At 43.7% G+C, this 19,549-nt stretch overlaps 1 protein-coding gene across 2 annotated transcripts in view; it reads left to right on the top strand.

The window, feature by feature from the left end:
- The window catches only part of TGFBRAP1 (transforming growth factor beta receptor associated protein 1), a 68,355-nt gene that overhangs the window by 12,799 nt on the left and 36,007 nt on the right, over nucleotides 1–19,549 (top strand). For both annotated transcript variants that reach the window (XM_068268235.1, XM_068268234.1), the window contains exons 2-3: nucleotides 9,888–10,626; nucleotides 12,434–12,628. In XM_068268235.1, the coding sequence (XP_068124336.1) occupies nucleotides 9,918–10,626; nucleotides 12,434–12,628 (904 nt within the window). In that variant the 5' untranslated portion in view covers nucleotides 9,888–9,917. The remainder of the gene's footprint in view (nucleotides 1–9,887; nucleotides 10,627–12,433; nucleotides 12,629–19,549) is intronic.

Below are 19,549 nucleotides of genomic sequence, written 5' to 3' on the forward strand. Positions count from 1 at the left end.
GCATGCGTACGCACACGTAAACACATCCGCGTCAGGCACACAGCACGACTCCGCCCATACTAAGAACCCAATCACAGTGCCGGACACAAGGAGCCGGCAGGAAGGGCGAGATGGAACATCGCAGGTGAGGGGGCATAGTGGAGGCGGAGAAAAGGGGCTTGCGGGACGATACACGAGCAACAGGAAAATATTTATATGAAAAGTGTGTGTGTATGTATGTATAGATATCTATCTATCTATCTATCTATCTATCTATCTATCTATCTATCTATCTATCTATCTATCTATCTATCTATCTATCTATCTATCTATCTATATATATATATATATATATATACAATTTAAATCCAAGCATGCAGATCACATACATACCCATATAGTACAGAAAAACTTAATGAAATTGGCTCAGAGTTGAAAAAGGCATATTATAAACAAAAATATAAAGTATGGACAGTACAGAACTGCAAAAACTCAGAGCCCTGTCCAAGTAGTGTGCTAACCCAGCACACTCAAAAACAGTAAAAATACACACACACATGCCAGCTGTTGCGGCAATGCTGCAGGGGAGGACAAATGGAATCACCAGATCGGAGCGAACATGGTCCGCAGACACGGGGGGGGGCATAAGAGGAGACGGGGAGGCACAGTGAAACAGCAGACCAGGACAGGGATCTAGATGGCTCAATTAGGTAAAAAAGCCGCAAAGCCGACCGTTTCATCGAGGCCAGGATGTTCTGTGGCCTCCAGCTCAAAGTTCCACCGGGACTCCTTTTGTAATAATAGGCGATCAACATTGCCACCTCTAATCATGGTGTGTATACGATCGAGGCCCACAAATCGAATGCCAGAAACATTACCACTGTGTTCAGATCTAAAATGCCTTGCCACCGGTGTGGTGGATGCAATGTTCTTAATATTAGCAATATGCTCACCGATTCTAAATTTAAAATCAAGTCCGGTCTTTCCTATATAGAAGGCGCCACAAGGACACAACAACAGGTAGACCACAAATTGGGTATTACAATTAACATAATGTTGCAGGTGCCAATGATGGCCATTGGGAAGAACAACTTCCCTCCCAATGAGCAGAAACCGGCAAACAGTGCATCCACCACAGCTGTATGTCCCGGTTACAATGCAGTGGGGGCGTGTGACTTCAATGCCCCTAAAATGACTCCTAACAATCAGGTGACGGAGAGACGGCGCGCCTGCACGTAATCTTACGTTCAGATGTCACAAGTGGTTCAGTTTTAGGGTCATTGGTAAGAATATACCAGTGACGTTGCAAAACCCGAGTAAACTCTTTAAACTGTGCTGAATAATGCACACAGAGACGTGCACAGCCCGCATCGTCCCTCCGGGACCCGCCAGAAACCAATAAGGCACCTCGATCGGCCATGCGAGCTCGTTGGTATACCTGACGTAAAATACGATCAGGAAAGCCCCGGTCCCTAAACCATGACCTTAAAATCGTTGCTTCCTCCTCAAAAGTATCAGGGGAGGAACAATTCCTCCTAACACGGAGGTACTGGCCCACAGGGATACCCCTAACGGTGTGTCCAGGATGAAAACTATCGGCCCTAAGCAGGGCATTCGTAGCGGTCTCCTTCCTGTATAAGCCTGTAGACAAACGGCCTTAGTCATCGATAATGACCCATATATCCAAAAATGAAATCTTTCTACAATCGAACGTCATCGTGAAACGTAAATTCTTTGCATTATTATTCAAAATATCGACAAGTTGTCGAAGTTCACAAGAGGTCCCTGTCCAGACGATGAAGATGTCATCGATGTACCTGTGCCACATCAAAACGTGGCACAGGTACATCGAAAGATCCTCGTCCGAAAAAATTGCACGCTCCCACTCCCCCAGGTACAGGTTGGCATAAGAAGGGGCACACGTGGTCCCCATCGCCGCCCCCTGCACCTGGAGGTAGTGCGACCCATCAAAAACAAAGATGTTGTTCAAAAGCAAAAATCTTAATAGATCTAATAAAAAGATGTTATGGGCCGTTTGTCTAATATCGAGCTCGCACAGGAAAGTTTTGACAGCGGCAACACCAAGGTCGTGCGGGATGCTCGAGTATAGCGTCTCCACATCCAGAGCCACCAGATATGCTCCAGGGGGAACAACCCCCCCCCCCCCAAAATTCTCAAAAGGTGCATGGTATCCCTGACATAAGAGGGCAGAGCCTGCACATGAGGCTGAAGATGCCGATCAATGTACACGCTCACCCGCTCAGTCAGGGAACCACGACCGGAAACAATTGGACGGCCAGGAGGGCACGTCCTGGACTTATGAATCTTATGTAAAGTATAAAAAGTAGGTGTTATAGGATGTAGGACCTTCAAAAAATGTACAATGTCCTCCCCTATAACACTGCGCCTAAGGGCGTCATCAATAATAGTAAAAAGTTGTTTTTGACATCTGGCGACCCTGGACGCGGAGACGCGCACATAGCAGTCCCGCCGACCCAGTATATCAAGACACATATCCCTGTAGGCCTGCACCCCCATGACAACAACGTTGCCCCCCTTATCGGAGGGCTTAATTTCCCATTTAGTCTGCTGCCTAAGCTCCTCTGCCGAGAGATTATAAGAGTTAGAATGCCTCCCAGAGAGGCGCTTGATATCACGTTCAGCAACTGAGACGAAGGTTCTCAGACTAGGGCTGGTGGAGAAGGGCGGAATACGGTGCGATCTATTCCTGAGTTCAAGCTCATTGAGTGTGGGATGATATGCCACAGGCAATGTATCCGGCATAGAAACCAAGGTGTCATACTCCAAATCCTGAGGGCCATCACACATCTGCAAATCAATTAAATCAGTCAAAGCCTGCTGGTCCTGTCCAGACAATTCGATTCTGGGTACAGATGATGAATCATCTCTCATAATACTATCATGGAGTAATCTCATAAGAATCTTACGTCCAAAAATGTGTATATCTGTTATAACTTGATACCAGAATCATATGTCGGGCAGAACCCCAGGCCTCTAGCAAGAAGTGAGCACATGGATTCAGAGAGTACCTCACCTGTAAGGTTGATTACCTGTAACTCCGTACCACCCATATCAGGGGTGTCGGCATCCCGACCGCCCCCATCCGTCAGCCCATTCATCCCAAAAAAGACGAAGGCCCAGATGAAGGGCAATCGCTCTCGTCCTCCCCCGGGGTGAAGTCCGAACCCTCGCCACATATCCCACCAATAGCTCCTGCAGGTGGATTTTTACCTTGCTTAGGACGTTGGCCCCTCTTGAGATTTTGTCTAAGATTGTATTTTTTAGGGCTTCTACGGGGAGGAGGGATCGTATCACCAGTTGGAGCGGAACTTCCACTCGCAACTGAAGAATCAGATTCAACTGGTGTTGGTTGTATAGGAGGCACTTGAGCAGGATTAGGTTTCCCACCCTTTGGTGTAAATGGCTTGGGTGGACGGTAGCCCCACCGATAAGCTGATCCTGTCTTATAAGCTACGCGATCCCTCAGTAACTTCTGGTCACATTGGATCACAAGATCTTTATTGAATTTTTTAATGTGAGCTTCTAGCTGCTGAAAGAACAATGTCTGACCGAAATCGATTGTTCCCATCAATCCCTGTCTGTGCGGAAGATTTCGATTGATTGGCGGCGGGTCGGGAGTGCGTCGATAGCGTCGTTCGAATGCCCGACCGACGCAATACAGTGGTAATACATTAGCTGTTCCGCCGGCACGTGTCACCGCTGCTCCTTCTCCGCTGGGCTCCGAGTCCGGCAGGCTTCACTTCTTCCTGTCCCAGCAGGAAGTTTAAACAGTAGAGCGCCCTCTACTGTTTAAACTTTCCCAGACAGGAAGTTCAGTGAAGCTAGAGCAGAGCGCGGAGGGACGACAGCGGAGACCGAGGGACTCGTGCCGGCCAGATCAGGTAATGTATGCAGGCGGGCAGCGGCGGCAGCTCCACAGATTGTGATCGGTTTCATGCTGAAATCGATTCACAATCTGTTTGCAGCAAAGGCAGCCATACGATCCCTCTCTGTTCAGATTCAATCAGAGAGGGATCTATCTGTTGGTCAATCTGATGGCAAATCGATCAGTGTATGGCCACCTTAAAGAGACTCTATAACAAAATTTTCAGCCTTAGTTCTTCTATCCTATAAGTTCCTTTGCCTGTTTTAATGTGCTCTGGCTTACTGCAGCCTTTCCTAATTGCACAGTGGCTGTGTTATCTCTGTTATATGATCTAATCTGTTTCCTTCTGGCTCTGTCGGGCTAAGGCTGCATTTCCACTTGTGCGGTGCGAATCGCCGCGGTAAAAATTCGCATGCGGGTCTATGCGAATTTTCATGCGAATTCGCATGGATGACGATGTATGCGAATTTAACCATGGCAGTGCTGGTGTGTTTTTCCATTGTTTCTATGCGAATTTCCTATTAAATACATTGTATGCGATTCGCATAGCGGTAAGCGGTATGCGAATTCTGATGGCTCTGCCACGCAAATTTTTTCTGCACAGAAAAACGCAAAGGAATCCTGACAAGTGGAAACAGTCCCATTCACTTGTATTGCTATGTGAATTTGCATGCGAAAAACGCATGCAAATTCGCGATAGTGGAAATGGGCCCTTAGGCTTGAATGTGTGGAATGTGCAGGGCTGCTTGTGATTGGATAGAAGCGATACACACCCTCTGCAGGCCCCCTGCAGGCTCTGTATGACTCACACACTCTGCTTATGTGAGCCTATCACATAAGTTTTTGTAAACACTGCCAAAAACTGTTAATTACAAGCCAGGATTGCAGCAGAGAGTGGCAGAAACAGCACAGAGGGGCCCAGGAGAACATAATGAATAGAATGGTATGCTTTTTGCTGTAAAAATGTTAGAGTACAGATTCTCTTTAACTCTTCCTGTACTGGAAACAAATATTAGACTTATGTCTCTGCTCCTAAAGCTTTATTTCTTAGCTGTACTATACAACCAATTCATTATATCATCATTTTTTTTTCGCTTCAGTGTCTCTTTAACCACTTAGCAACCCTTGCCACGCTTATCTACGCCCCTTTAAAATTCACCTGGGGCACAGGGGCGTAGATAGGCAACTCCTGTTTGTTTTCCCGCTGTGAGCGTTCGCGATCGCGTGCACGCGGATGCGCGGTCGCGTGCACGCGGATGTGCGGCCGCGTTCGGCACCCGCTGGTCAGCCAATCAAAGTGCTTACAAGTTTGAATGAGCACTGCCAAAGCCAATGACAGTGCTCATTCATTCAGAATGTGTGTAAACATTGAATCAGTCACTATGCTGTTACAGTTACTGAGATCACTCGTGAGAGGATCTCAGATAACCAATACAGCATTAGTGAGTGATCAGCATCAGTGAGGGTTTTTTAAAATAAATTATACCCCCATTAAGCCCATTAACCCTTGCCTCCCTGAAATGTTAAAATTGCTGTGGTTGTTAGGTGAAAAACCCTGTGGTAGAGAAGTGGTTAAGGTCTTCAGTACACAGGAAAGAGTTTATATTTTGCAGAAATATGACACTGGGAAACCATAATGGAGAGCGGCAGGACATTTAATATTATATTAAATATAATAGCTAAAGAAAAAAAATCAGTGAAGTCTTATGTCTAGTAAATCTATAGAAAAGAGAAAATGTGGTATTGACAAGCAGTACATCACTGATATCCAGTAAATCATAAATGATCAAAAAGTTGAGTTAGGGAATTGGATAAAAAAAACCCTGTTTACTATTTTATCAATTAGTATAAAAGATCAAAAACATGTAAATCCTATGAGTGGATATACAAGAGACACTGACCTTGTTAGCATGTCTGTTGCCAGACCATAATAATGAATATAATTGCTGTTTACGGTTTCCACAGTCATGAAAGCATATCCTCATATAACCTAATTCTCACACATAACTCTCATATAATCTTGGACGTAAAACATCTACAATATGGGGAATCCAATAGCATGATATTGCCTTCAATCCAACATTTAAAAAGACTCTAACAACATTTTCAGCCTTAAGCCCCATCTACACGATACAATTCTTTGTGCGATTCGATTACGATTCTATTTACAATCCGATTAAATCCGACCTGTCCGATCGGGATTCGATTAAATTCGATTTGCCATTGTTTTGCAATCGGATCGTAAATAGTCCTAATTGAAGGAGTCAGAAGTTGCGGAAGTCGGCACTGCTGGCAACTGTGTTTATTTTCAATAGGTGGTAACACATCAGAAAGTTCATGTGAAACAAAGATTGCACATACCGTGGTGTTGGAGGCTGTGAGCTGGTGGTGGGCACAGAATAGCCTTACGCCGTTTTGCGCTGTCAATGCGCTACTACAGAGGCCTGCATTTTCTGCATGCAGATTCCCATGAAAGTACAAGTCAATGGGCCTGTTTCCACCACAATAAAAATCTGCGCACAGGACTGTGCACAAAAATTCTGCACAGAAGAGCCATCAGAATTTGCACAGCGCACACATAAGTACACATGGTTAAAATCGTATAGTTAGAGAAATACGTGAAAACGCATGCATTTTCGCGTTAACATTCGCATACATACCCATACGAATTCGCATCTGCATGCAAATTTGTTTATGCATTTTCCGCAACGTAATCGCAACTAGTGGAAACATAGCCTGAATGTTTATGGGGTAATCAGTTGCATAATAGCATCCAGCGCCAAGTGCCTTTTACGGTCTGATTCACAGTCAGCAGTTGGGCTCCTTTCACACTGCGCATAAGAATGTTTTGTCAAAACTGAACAGAAGGAATCAGAAGAGATGCAAACAGATTAAAAGCAAAAGGATCCGTTTGCATCAGTTTATTTGGAACAGAGCCTTTCGTTCTGTTCTAACAAGTGGAATACAAGTTTGGGTCCTGCACAACTGATGTGACTGGACAGAAGCAGATGGCGACAAAGGCTGATGGAACCAATGCTAGTTTATGATAATGGACAGTGTCTTCTCACTGGGCTCCTTGTAGCGTACATTTAGCAAAACACCTGCCGCAATCCAATTGGGTCCTCCACAGCTGCTGCTGTCCATTCTGAGTCCTTCCCTCCCCAGGGAGGATTCTCATTGGCTCACTGAGTAGTGGACCAATGAATGTCCTCCCTGGTGCTCATGGAGGATTCCTATTGGTCTTTTGCAAACCAATGGGAGCCTGATGCTTGGGCTGGGGCTCTGGGATCTGTATACTGGCGTTTACAGTGTGCAGAGAGAGCATTCAAGCAGTGGCGTCGGAATGAGAATGAGGATTCTGGTAGGTACTGAGCAAGTGGCGACCCGGAAATGGAACTGGATGAAAAGTTGATGTCACTGTAAGAAACTGAGCCATTTGAATGGAAAAGGGATCAGTTTTTCATCTGATGCAGTGTGATTCCTGCTGGGACATTTTACAAGATGTGCGCAGGTACATGAAGACCTATCAAATCACAACCTTAAAGTAACACTATGAAAGAATATCAGATTTCAGTCTGGAAAAAAAAAATCCTGGTGGATAACTACTCATATGGTCTGGGTAATGTGTTAAGAACGAGAACATGCCATATTATTTGATGGAAATGAAAATTATCAACCTACACATGACTAAATTCCAATACATCCCCAAAAATTGCAGTGAAAACGTGGTGGGCTAGTCCATTTTTGCTAAAAGAGACCTGAGTGCAGCAGTGTGTTTAGAAATTACTATGCAGACAGCTATGTAAGCATGCTATCAGGATTTTTCAGCCACTGTTGATTTTTTTTTTAGACCATATGTAATGCTTTTTTTCCCTCAACTGTTTGTTTTCCATTATGTTACATCCTGAAGTAGCGAGATAACCAGCGACTGGGATCTGCTATATGTAAACAGGGTTTGTTTTATGGTATTGGCTGTACTAACATAAAGTGAAGCGATAAAATGTGAAATGGTTTACAATGCATCAGTTATAGGATTGATGAATATTGTATTATCTAGTAAGATGCGTTGACAAGAACTACATATTGCCCAATAATGTATTTTTTTTTTTTTTTTTAAGCTATAGGATGCATCTCTCTGGGCTGTTTTTATTTTGCACTTCAACAAACTGGAATCTGTATATGTGTATTTTTTTTCATTTTTATCTGCTTAAATGCACAATTAAAATTGACTTTAGCTAACTTTACTTTATACCAGTAGATTTCTAATTGTGGCTGGATAGTGTACTGGCTAAGCCTCTGACACAAGAGACCTGGGTTTGAATCTCAGCTCTTCCTGTTCAGTAAGTCAGCACCTATTCAGTAGGAGACCTTGGGACTCCATAACACTGCTACTTCCTACTGCAGTTCTGGTGCTTTGAGTCCGCCAGGAGAAAAGTTCAATATAATTGTTATTTTTGTTGCCTTAATTGTGTTCAGTTATTCACGATATTCAGAAACCCCTGCACTGCATAGCTGGTATTCAGAAACCCCATCCCATGCATAGCCAGATCGTGAGCTCTCTTCTTGCATTATTTTCAGGTAGTATAGGTCAGCTGCTGTCTCTACCACAGTTTGTTGACTATGGAGCATTGGAGCATCCCATTCATGGTCCTCACTTGCCCACACACTTGCGCAGTACTTTAAGCATTCTCCCAGTACTGATTTGTTAGCACTGGGGCTAGAGCATTCTATCAGCACTGATTTGTTAGCACTGTGGCTAGAGCCCATCTCTCCCAGTCAGAAGTGTAATGTTCAGGACAGATTGGTATTGAACAATACATTGAATCATTTTACTAAAAGCATAACTGGGTGAAATGGAAGTCTTTCATATCCACCTGAAATCTGTCTTTAACATGAGTAAAATTTAGAGAGTGCACTGGATCATCAAGGACCTTCCTAGAGAAACACAAAAAAGAACAAGGATATACCAGGAGACGCATATAGCGTTGTATTTTTTTTATACTAATTTATAAATGATAGAAAAGGTGATATTCACAAAACCTGGTTGCCAGGATGGGCAACCACTATGTGTGCTTGTATGTATAACCCCCCGTCCCAACTCTGCACTCATGTAATATAGAAATGGTAGTGGTCGCAGTCCAAAACAAAAAGTATTTATGACATTAAAAATACATACAAAAAATTGACTTCCACACAGAGGTGATATAACATGTATGAGCGGAGGAGGCACCTAAAAAATGATTAAAGTTGTTGACTTACCTCACAAAGATGAAACAACTGGTACAAGTTGGAAAATTCTAGCAAAAGAACCAAGACCATGTCTTAAAGAGGCGCTCTTACTTGATTGCCCACACATTTTAGCACTGTTGCTGTCCAAGTGTAAGAAAATCTGCAAATGTGTCGATTTCTGTACTAATAAACACATACAGGTATTCCGACTTATACTTTTTGTACAATCTTTGAAAAGTAAGCCAATGTATACCTTATTTTTTTTTAAAGTGATTTTAATTATTTTAGTAATTTTTAGGCGCCTCCTCCCACCATATTTGTTGAACTAGTTGTTGATTATTTAGACATGAGAATATTGACAGTACAGAAAGTGCTATAGATGGTGCACTTTTCTCTGCAGGGTTGTGGAGTCGGTACAAAAATCATCCAACTCCGACTCCTCAGTTTTTGAAACCACTAACTCCAACTTCGGGTACCCAAAATATCTCTGACTCCTCGACTCCAACTCCGACTCCACAGCCCTGGTTCTCTAATGCTTTGTAGGCAATGTGTCGGCAATATATAGACGTATAATGTAGGTAAATAATTAACTCTTATGTATATTAGCTCTTCATCTAAGGTATTCTATTCTGTGCACTATTGAAGTGTTATCTGGCTTTATTCTCTCATGCTTTCCTGATACAACTGGTGAAATAACTGAAATGGATAATACATTGTGACTTTATAATGAATAACTTCCTTTGCTATTGCTGACTGTGCTTTCCACTTGCAGGACGCCCTGGAGCACGGCCTCTCTTTGGCCATGAGTGTGCAGGCCTTCAGACTGGTGTGTGCATCTGGGAAGGAACACCTCCCTGCTGGAATCCAGATTGAATGCTTGGAGTGCTCTGGACATGATCTGTACATTGGCACCAGTGATGGCTGCATTCACCATCTTCTGCTGGTGGAAGAGAACGTCAGCGAATCTGCTGCACTTCCTGTGGCTCAACAATCAGATTACTCCAACACTAGTTTCACAACCACTCGACAAGCTCAGAAACAGTTAGGTTTAAAGAAGCCAGTATGTGAACTGAGAGCTGCTTCTGCCCTTGGCCGGCTACTTGTGCTGTGTGATAGTACTATTTCTTTGCTGTGCAGTGACTCTCTAGAGCCTGTTCCAGGAACTAAGATCAGGGGGGTTGTCAGTTTCACTCTGAATGAGAACCCTGTGAGTGGAGACCCCTTCAGTGTAGAGGTCTGTCTGATCTCCTCCAAGAGGCGCACAGTACAGATTTTCAGCGTGGGGCAGGAAAGGGTACAAATGGTTCGAGAGGTGACCACACCTGAACAGGCCTATGCCCTAGCTGCAGATGGACAATATCTGTGCCTGGCTCTCAGCAGTCGCTATGTCACACTAAATTACAATACTGGACACTGCCAGGATCTCTTTCCTTATCCCAGTGAGCAGAAGAGACCCATTATTAAGAGGATCAGCAGACAGGAGTTTCTCTTGGCTGGACCTGGAGGATTAGGTGAGTGCACTCTAATATAAGAAATAATAGGTATCAAGTGTAATCAAAGTAGAATAAGGCTTTAGTATAACAAAAGGAATATAAAAACAATCATTAAAATCTTGATGAGATATTGCGGAGTTCCGCTTTAATATCTCTGGCCGGCCATAATATGCACACACATCGACTCTCAGCCCACTCAATCACCCCCAGACAGCCTGGCTAGTGCTCTGCGCTGCGCAAGTTGAAAGCCTGTAATAGGACTTCAGTAGGAGTTATAATAAACACCTAGTTAGCTTCCACCATACTAAAATAGCATCTACACTCCGCATAGGTCAGTGCAAGGCATCTGAAAGGCAGGGACATGCATGATATAGTGGCAGATGTAATGCTTAATAATTAGATGGATCTCACCGACAGTCCGTGATCTTTTTACTGCGCTGCAGCTTTTAATCCTCAGGCATGTCTGGAATGTGCGTTGGGGCCCTTTTAGATGATCTCTGGGGAACTTGTGTCCAGCCGGCTAGTCTGCTGCGTGGACCAGCGGCTGACTGGCGTCCCAGTACAGCCTGCAGCTAGGTCTCCGTGTCCTGTATGTTGCACGCCGGTGTTTCAACCCCTAGAGGCTCATGGATAAGGCTAAGCCCTGCTGGGAGCCGATGGGGCGACCAGGCATGTGCGAAGCTCAGCCCACTGACGCATTTCACGCTGTGGGCGTTTCTTCAGGTTAAGTGCAGCATGCAAATGCATGCTTTTTGTGTCCAGATAAGCAGTTGTTGGTAGGACTGGTAAGTAAATCTTGTTCACATAAATAATTATATAGGAAAAATGTCCATTTATGACTTGCTAATGAAGGGAGTAGGATCTATATCATCATGGCACTAGATGTGACACAATTAGCAACATTACCAAACTAGCTTCTTTCCGAATCTGCAAAAGCACCTGGAGAATTCCTTAAGCCTGCCATAGACTTTACAACTTTATTTTTGATCACCAGTGATGGTCAATGAGATGCAAATTTCAAGTTGATGGAGGAGTATGCAAACTTTTTATGCAAATGTATGCAGCTTGTAAATGGACAATTTGCATTTTACCTCAGCAGGATTTGATTGGTTCATGTTCAAGCTGCATAAATTTGCATACAAAGTTTGCGTAATGTTGCATCAGCTCGAAAATTATTTGAATCTCATTGACCATACCTAATCACCACTGCGACCAACATTATTAGTGACATTAGCAAGAACCAACATTGATGCTTATTACCTCAAACTTCAAGTGGAGCCCAGGAGAGTTCTTGAGAGTCTAGAGACAGAGGTAAACAGAAGAGCGCCCGAGACAAAGATAGACAATCTGCTAAGGTACCGGTACAGCAGAACAGTCCCCAACCTTTCAAGGCATCATGGAGTACTTAAAGGACAACTGAAGCGAGAGGGATATGGCTGCTGCCATATTTATTTTCTTTTAAGCAATACCATTTGCCTGGGATCTTGCTGATTCATTGCCTCTAATACTTTTAGCCATAGACCCAGAACAAGCATGCAGCAGATCAGATGTTTCTGACATTGTCAGTTTCTGACAAGATTAGCTGCATACTTGTTTCTGGTGTGAATCGGACGCTACTACTGCCAAATAGATTAGCCGGACTGCCAGGCAACTGGTATTGGTTAAAAGGATTAAATATGGCCTCCATATTCTTCTCACTACAGTTAACCTTTAATGGTGCAAAGCAGAGTGGTGACAAGTTATCCAGTCATCTGATGCTAATATTTTTACCTCAAATTTCACACCACACTTATGTACAACTCATTATTTGTTGCTGTTTTGATAGGAATGTTTGCTACAGTAGCGGGGATCTCTCAGCGCGCCCCTGTTCGTTGGTCGGAGAATGTTATAGGAGCTGCAGTGTCTTTCCCTTATGTACTTGCTCTGGATGAAGAGTTCATCACAGTTCACAGCATGCTGGACCAGCAGCAGAAGCAGAGCATACCCTTCAAGGAAGGAGTTATCCTGCAGGATTTCGAAGGTACTGTGATTTCACTATCAACGGTATAACAAGCTGGTATATTTATAGCATTCTGAATAAACTAGCCCCTGCAGTCCTAGAATCTTGCTGTTCTGCTATAGCAAAGGCCGTTATTGCCTGTAAAAATAAACCAGAGTTGAAAGGCAACCATCTACCAAGCAAACTTCTGCCTTAATCCATCTTTGGTTCAGTGCTAGGGCAGTTAATACTTGTTCATGCTGGTCTTCAGTGAGCTTGCAACCCAGGCACTAATAATTTACAGTGTCAGTATGGTGACATAAAGGTGTGCTTGTATAGAAGAAAAACAGAAGAGGTGGCACTCCCTTATTTAAAATAAAAAAACATCAGCATAAAGTATAATAAGCAACATCACTCTCACCACGTAGTAGTCTAGCTGTGTAGTGGCTTGAATCCCCGATGTGTGCTACATGCATATGTTGGGAAGAAAGAGTCCATATCCTGGATCATCAATAGATAAGAAAAAAGATATGTACACCTTCCACCTGGGTGAGTGGTAGTTTATTGTATCCACAAGCCGAACAGATACATCATCACCAAGTCAATCTTAGCGGCAATCCAGCATCATGGAATCCATCGATCACCCTGGGTGGTGGGGAGAAAGCGGGAGCTGGCGACCGGCGTGTCACCTCACAAAGACGCTTGGTCACGCTGGTCTTTCTGTGAGCTTGCAACCCAGGCATTCATAATTTACAGTGTCAGTTTGGGGACATAAAGGTGTCCACTAATGACACAATCTTGATTATACAATCTTACCAGTTTTATGTAATATGAGGGACTACCTAAAGTATACACTCAAAGCATATTCACTGAATTTACTCTTCTGCTACATAGGCTTGGTAATATTGTATCTTTGGAGGGTGCCCCTCAATGTACTGGGGTACTTGTTGTTTGGTACAGTAAGGAGATGGATATAGTGTTGAATAGCTGTAGCAGATGTGGAGTTTTCCTATGAGCAGTAAAATACATATTTATAGTTTTATCCTACCTTTAGTAGAATCTTTACAAAGGCCTCTAAGAAAAGCTTCACTATCTCAGTGAAAATAATGTAATAAAAGAAGCTTTTACAATTATGTATAAATGATTGTCAGTGTTTGCCCATTGTAAAATCTTTACTCTCCCTGATTTACATTCTGACATTTTATCACATGGTGACATTTTTACTGCTGACGGGTGATGTCAGTGGAAGGAGATGCTGCTTGCTTTTTTTGGCAGTTGGAAACAGCTGTTATTTCCCACAATGCAACAAGGCACTCAGTGTGATGTGGTGCTGATATCACATTGTGGGAGGGGTTTCACCACAATATCAGCCATACAGAGCCCTCTGATGATCCATTTATGAAAAGGAAAAGGTTTCTCATGGGAAAGGAAGTGTCAGCTACTGATTGGGATGAAGTTCAATTCTTGGTTACGCTTTCTCTTTAAAGAGGAACTGTAACGACAAAACGGCCCCTGGGGGGTACTCACCTCGGGTGGGGGAAGCCTCCGGATCCTAATGAGGCTTCCCACGCCGTCCTCCATCCGTCAGGGGTCTCGCTGTAGCCCTCTGTGCAGCGGTGACGTAATATTTACCTTCCTGGCTCCTGCGCAGGCGCTCTGACGGCTGTCGGCGCCGAAGTAGGCGGAAATACCCGATCTCCGTCGGGTCTGCTCTACTGCGCAGGCGCAAGTTTCCGGCGCCTGCGCAGTAGAGCGGACCCGACGGAGATCGGGTATTTCCGTGCCGAAAGTCGCCACAGCGCCCCCGCTGGAGCCAGCAAAGGTAAATATTGAACTGACAGTCGGCACAGTCGCCGGCTGTTCGGAAGGGCTGCGGCGAGACCCCCGTGGGACAGAGGACGGCGTGGGAAGCCTCATTAGGATCCGGAGGCTTCCCCCACCCGAGGTGAGTACCCCCCAGGGGATCTTTTTGATGTTACTTGTGTCTCTTTAAAGCGGACTCAAACCAAACTTTTTTTTTTTAATGAAAAATATTTAGCTGCACCACTCTGACACATACAAAGATAAATAAACACTCCTGCAAGCCTAGGAGCGTTGCAGTGCATGCTTTTCACCCTTCTCTTTTCATAACTAGGGTTATACAGGTGGCAGCCATTAGCAATTCCTCCATTGCCAGACACCATTTACTCCACCAGTTTGCCTGATTCTGTCCCGGCAATATGAAAGGAAGGGAGGGGTTTCTCCAATACGTGTTAAATATTTTATATTTGTCATCATGCGGCTGAAAAAAGGCTGAAAAAATTTTATTAGTGTTCCAAAAGGCTTCTCATAGTTTAAAGTGTACCCGAAGCACATCTGAATTGTTAAAATGGAACACGGGAGGTATGTTCACTTCTTAATGACATGCCTTTGTGTCCCCTTGGTGCTGCTCCCTGCTCCCCCACCCCCCTCTCTGCAGACCCCCCCCCCCCATCAGCTTGTCAGCAGCCTAAGGGGGTAAGGGCCTGTAGACACTGAAAATCGCAAACGCAGTGCGATGCGACTGCGGTTTTTGTGCTTTTGCAATATGATTGCATCTCCTGATAGATATAGATAGACAGATATATATATAGATAGATCTTTTTTTTTTTTTTTTACCTAAAAACACAAGGAAAATCGCATGCATTGCATTTTTTCAAACACAGCACTTAAAAAGCGCAGCAGTCAGGTTATCACGATTTTCATGATATTTTAGAAGAGCTTACGATTGAAAAAAACCGCATGCGATTTTAAAAACACAGCGCAAATGCAGCAGTGTGTACAGGCCCTAAGGGGTGTCTGTTGCAGGAAAAACACTTCTGCAGAACGCCCACTCCAGCAATGATCCCTTCCTTCCTCTCTCTGCCCCCTCACCGCCTCTCCTTCACCATTTCCCTGCTCTCTGTGCTCTCGGAAAAGAAGCACAGAGCTAAGTCTGCAGGGTTGTGGTCCCGGCAATTAAAAAAAAAATGAAACTAAAAGATATAACAATGCAGGAGTGACGGTAAGGGACTCTACCTGATCCAGCTAGCCCCTCAAATCAGGTAGTATGTTTTATCTCTAGAGGATTATGGTGGCTCGGAATTGCTTTCATGTTATTAAAAGTATCTATTTAATTTTATAAAAATCCAAGGTGTTTACGTAGTTTAGGAACACCAGGTACCTGGTGTCAGATTAGATGAATGAGACCATTCTGACTTTGTGCTTTCTACACCTTCCTCGGTTCTTAATACATTTTTTAAAGTTATAGAACCACTATATTGTAAAGTGAGTGAAAATGAAGAAACAAAGACAAAAAATGTCTCCCTGCAGATAACCATAAAAAAAGGTGGACAGCATAAATCACAAAAACAACTGGAGTACAGAGTATATCATTAAGATTGTAGACCAATGTCAGGGGCAAAAAGTAAATAAAGCAAACTTTATGTATTGGTATAGCAAGCAGTTAACATAAGGCCTTTAAAACAGCAGTAAAATTGATATCAGACTCCCATCAACCATATTCCAACCACCTGCAGGGCAGAATATGCAAATAGGTTGCAGGAAGATCCATATGTATGTGCCAGCTGCATAGGGTACAGTGTAAGAAAAATGCAACAAAACACTGGACTAATAGTAGCAATGCTGCAGAGGGTAATGATAATACAGGTAGTCCCTGGTTTACAGACGCCCGACTTACGAACAACCCGCCAATACGAACGGCCCGATCCCGTCACGATGATGTCATTTCTGTGGGGGAAGTTTGAAGAAGCGATTTTAAACGTCCCGAGTTAAAGAAAACCCGAGGTGGGTTCTAAGAATGCTAACAGCACACAGAGGCTGGGTCTGCATATACTGCCCAGCTTCTGTTGCTCTCCCACGTTCCTTCCCTTCAATCAGCGGGGAGGGAAGGGACGCAGGCGGGGACCGAAGCTATGGAGAAGGCGGGGGAGCAGCGAGACTGACACTTACAGAAGTAAACAGCCGGCTGCGACACGCTGTGTGTCGATTGCATGGTTGGGTGATTTAGGGGGGATCAGGATAGCAATAGAGTCTGGGCAGTATATGCAGACCCAGCCTCTGTGTGCTGTTAGCATTCTTAGAACCCACCTCGGGTTCTCTTTAAGAACGGATTCAAGTTGAGAACAAATCTACAGTCCTATCTCGTTCTTTAACCGGGGACTACCTGTAATCACTAATGGTAGACCATCAACATTTAATTCACACACAAGATAGATGGTTCACACCAGATGCACTATAGACAGTGTATATACAGTACAATAAGCAGGTGATGTACCAACTAAGACAGCTGCCATTAAATGGCAGATCTGCACAGTAAATCCAGTTGAAAGATCTGCAGATAATTGGTTGTACTTAAATTAATCTACATCCAGCAGCTGTCAGAATAGAAACAGTGTTGGTTTTGTTGAAGCATAAATCAACTCTATAGCACACCACAATCCAGGCAAGGAACAGGATTTCCATTTCAAGAGTAGCAATTTAGTTGGATGCAGATTTATAGTAGCTGACGCAGTCTGTGGGCATAAAGTACAGCAGGTTTGCATACTTTGGCCTTTTGAGCGAATAATATACGTCCAAAAGGCTGCATGTGCGCTCCCGCAGCCGATCACGTGCACGCGTGCTCCCGGGCTGCGGTCGGTTAGCCAGGGAATCAGTGAATCGGGACATGGTGCCCGATCATTGATCTCTTTCCCTGGCAGAAAAAGCGACGGCTTCGCTATTAAGCCTCGCTCTTTCTGCCTCTTGCCTTGTCCCCCCCCTACGTCCCTCTAAGTGTACATGTTACGCTTAAAGTGACGTCATGTAAACAAATTGTTTAAATTGTTATTTTTTGTTTACTGCACTTTGTAGGGAGTTCTTGACTATCAATGGCACTGATTGTTAAAACAAAGCTGGTTTACAGTATTTTTCACAAGACTTGCATGGCATTGTATATTTATGTGAACCATTAACAAGGGGAGAAGTGTAGTTATATAAAAATTTGTTAACTTGAAAAGGAGATTCTCTCATCAGGATTGGAGGTTTATAGCCCAACTAACCCCAAAACTGAGCAGACAAGGCAAATTCTCATAGCATTAGGATTATGAGGTACTACAGTGTTCTCCCCAGAAATTTTTTCCAGGCGGGTGGCATGAAAAAGTAGCCGGGTGGCATGAAAAAGTAGCCGGGTGGGGTAATATGAGATAATGCAGGGCCAGTACTTCTGTGTGCAACTCTGCTTACAGCATAGGTGGAGGTGAACTGATAACAGCCGGGTGCTCACCAAAACTAGCCGGGTGGAGCACCCGGCTAAAAGAGCCTGGGGAGAACACTGTACTATACATGGTGGTATTATTATTATTATTATTTAGTATTTATATAGCGCCGACATATTACGCAGCCCTGTACAGTGTGTATATATATATATATATATATATATATATATATATATATATATATATATATCTCTTGTCACTAACTGTCCCTCAAAGGAGCTCACAATCTAATCCCTACCATTGCCATATGTCTATATTATGTAGTGTAAGTACTGTAGTCTAGGGCCAATTTTTTTAGGGGAAGCCAATTAACTTATCCGTATGTTTTTGGCATATAAAACCAAAGTGCTAACACAATATCAATTTTAGATAGCCAAATGTGCTTGTCAATGCAGCACAGCTTGCTTCCTCCCCTGCCTGAATTCAGCTGGTGGTTGGGTCAACTGGGCATGACCATGTGACACCCTACATAGACAGAACCATAAACCATCTGCCTACACAAGGAAGCAGGACTTTTAGTTCATCAGAAGTTGGCAGGGTTGCCAACTCATCCCTTTAAATACAGACACATCTAAGTTATACAGGTTCTGGGGCTTCTCACACATAAGTGCCTAAACTTCCTCTATCCGTATTTAAAGGGATGAGTTGGCAACACTGGAAGTTGGTGGTGAGCAATTATAAGACCTTAGTCTGCTAAATGGAAAGTAACCTTGCAACTGAGGTCTTAAAGCACACCAGAAGAAAGAGGGATATGGTGGCTGCCATATGCATTTCCTTTGAAACAATACCAGTTGCCTGGCAGCCCTGCAGATCTATTTTGGCTGCAGTAGTGTGTGACTAAAACCAGGAACCATCGTTCAGCTAATCCTGTCAGATCTGAATATAATGTCAGAAACACCTGATCTGCTGCATGCTTGTTCAGGGTCTATGGCTCAGTTGGACAGCCTGGCAACTAATATTAAAAGGGAAATCAAGATGGCAGCCTCCATATGCCTCTCGCTTCCGGTTCCCTTTAAAGGACAACTGAAGCAAGAGGGATATGAAGGCTGCCATATTTATTTCATTTTAAGCAATACTAGTTGCCTGGCTGTCCTGCTGATGCTCTGCCGCTAATACTTGTAGCCACAGACCCTGAACAAGCATGCAGCAGATAAGGTGTTTCTGACATTGTCAGATCTGACAATATTACCGGTATCTACATGCTTGTTTCTGGTGTGATTCAGACACTCCTGCAGACACATAGATCACGTGGGCAGCCAGGCAACTAGTATTGTTTAAAAGGAAATAAATATGGCAGCCTTTATATTCTTCTCACTACAGTTGTCCTTTAAACAATTGAGCTATTCCTGTATGTGAGCACATGCCATTCAGGCATGCAGTTTTCTAGCTCACAAGCATATTTTGACCTGTTTAATGGAAGGAAACCGCAAATGCTGACACTGCAGGGAAAGCGGTAAAGATAAAACTAGACAAATATTTTTTGTTTCAACAGTTTAAAAAATAGAATGTGATCTGGATGGGAACAAAATCCTCTATAGTCTAACCTAGATCAGGAAGATTCTCAAAGCAATCAAGCCAATTAGTGTAAAATTATAAGTACTGCTTTTAGAATTGTAAGTTTCTAAATTCGAGAATTGTTCAGTTGTGCTTGCAGCTGTTGACCTGTCCATGTGGCTTTAAGAGGAACTCC

The sequence above is a fragment of the Hyperolius riggenbachi genome, chromosome 2 (genome assembly GCF_040937935.1).
Source record: "Hyperolius riggenbachi isolate aHypRig1 chromosome 2, aHypRig1.pri, whole genome shotgun sequence".
NCBI lineage: Eukaryota > Metazoa > Chordata > Amphibia > Anura > Hyperoliidae > Hyperolius > Hyperolius riggenbachi.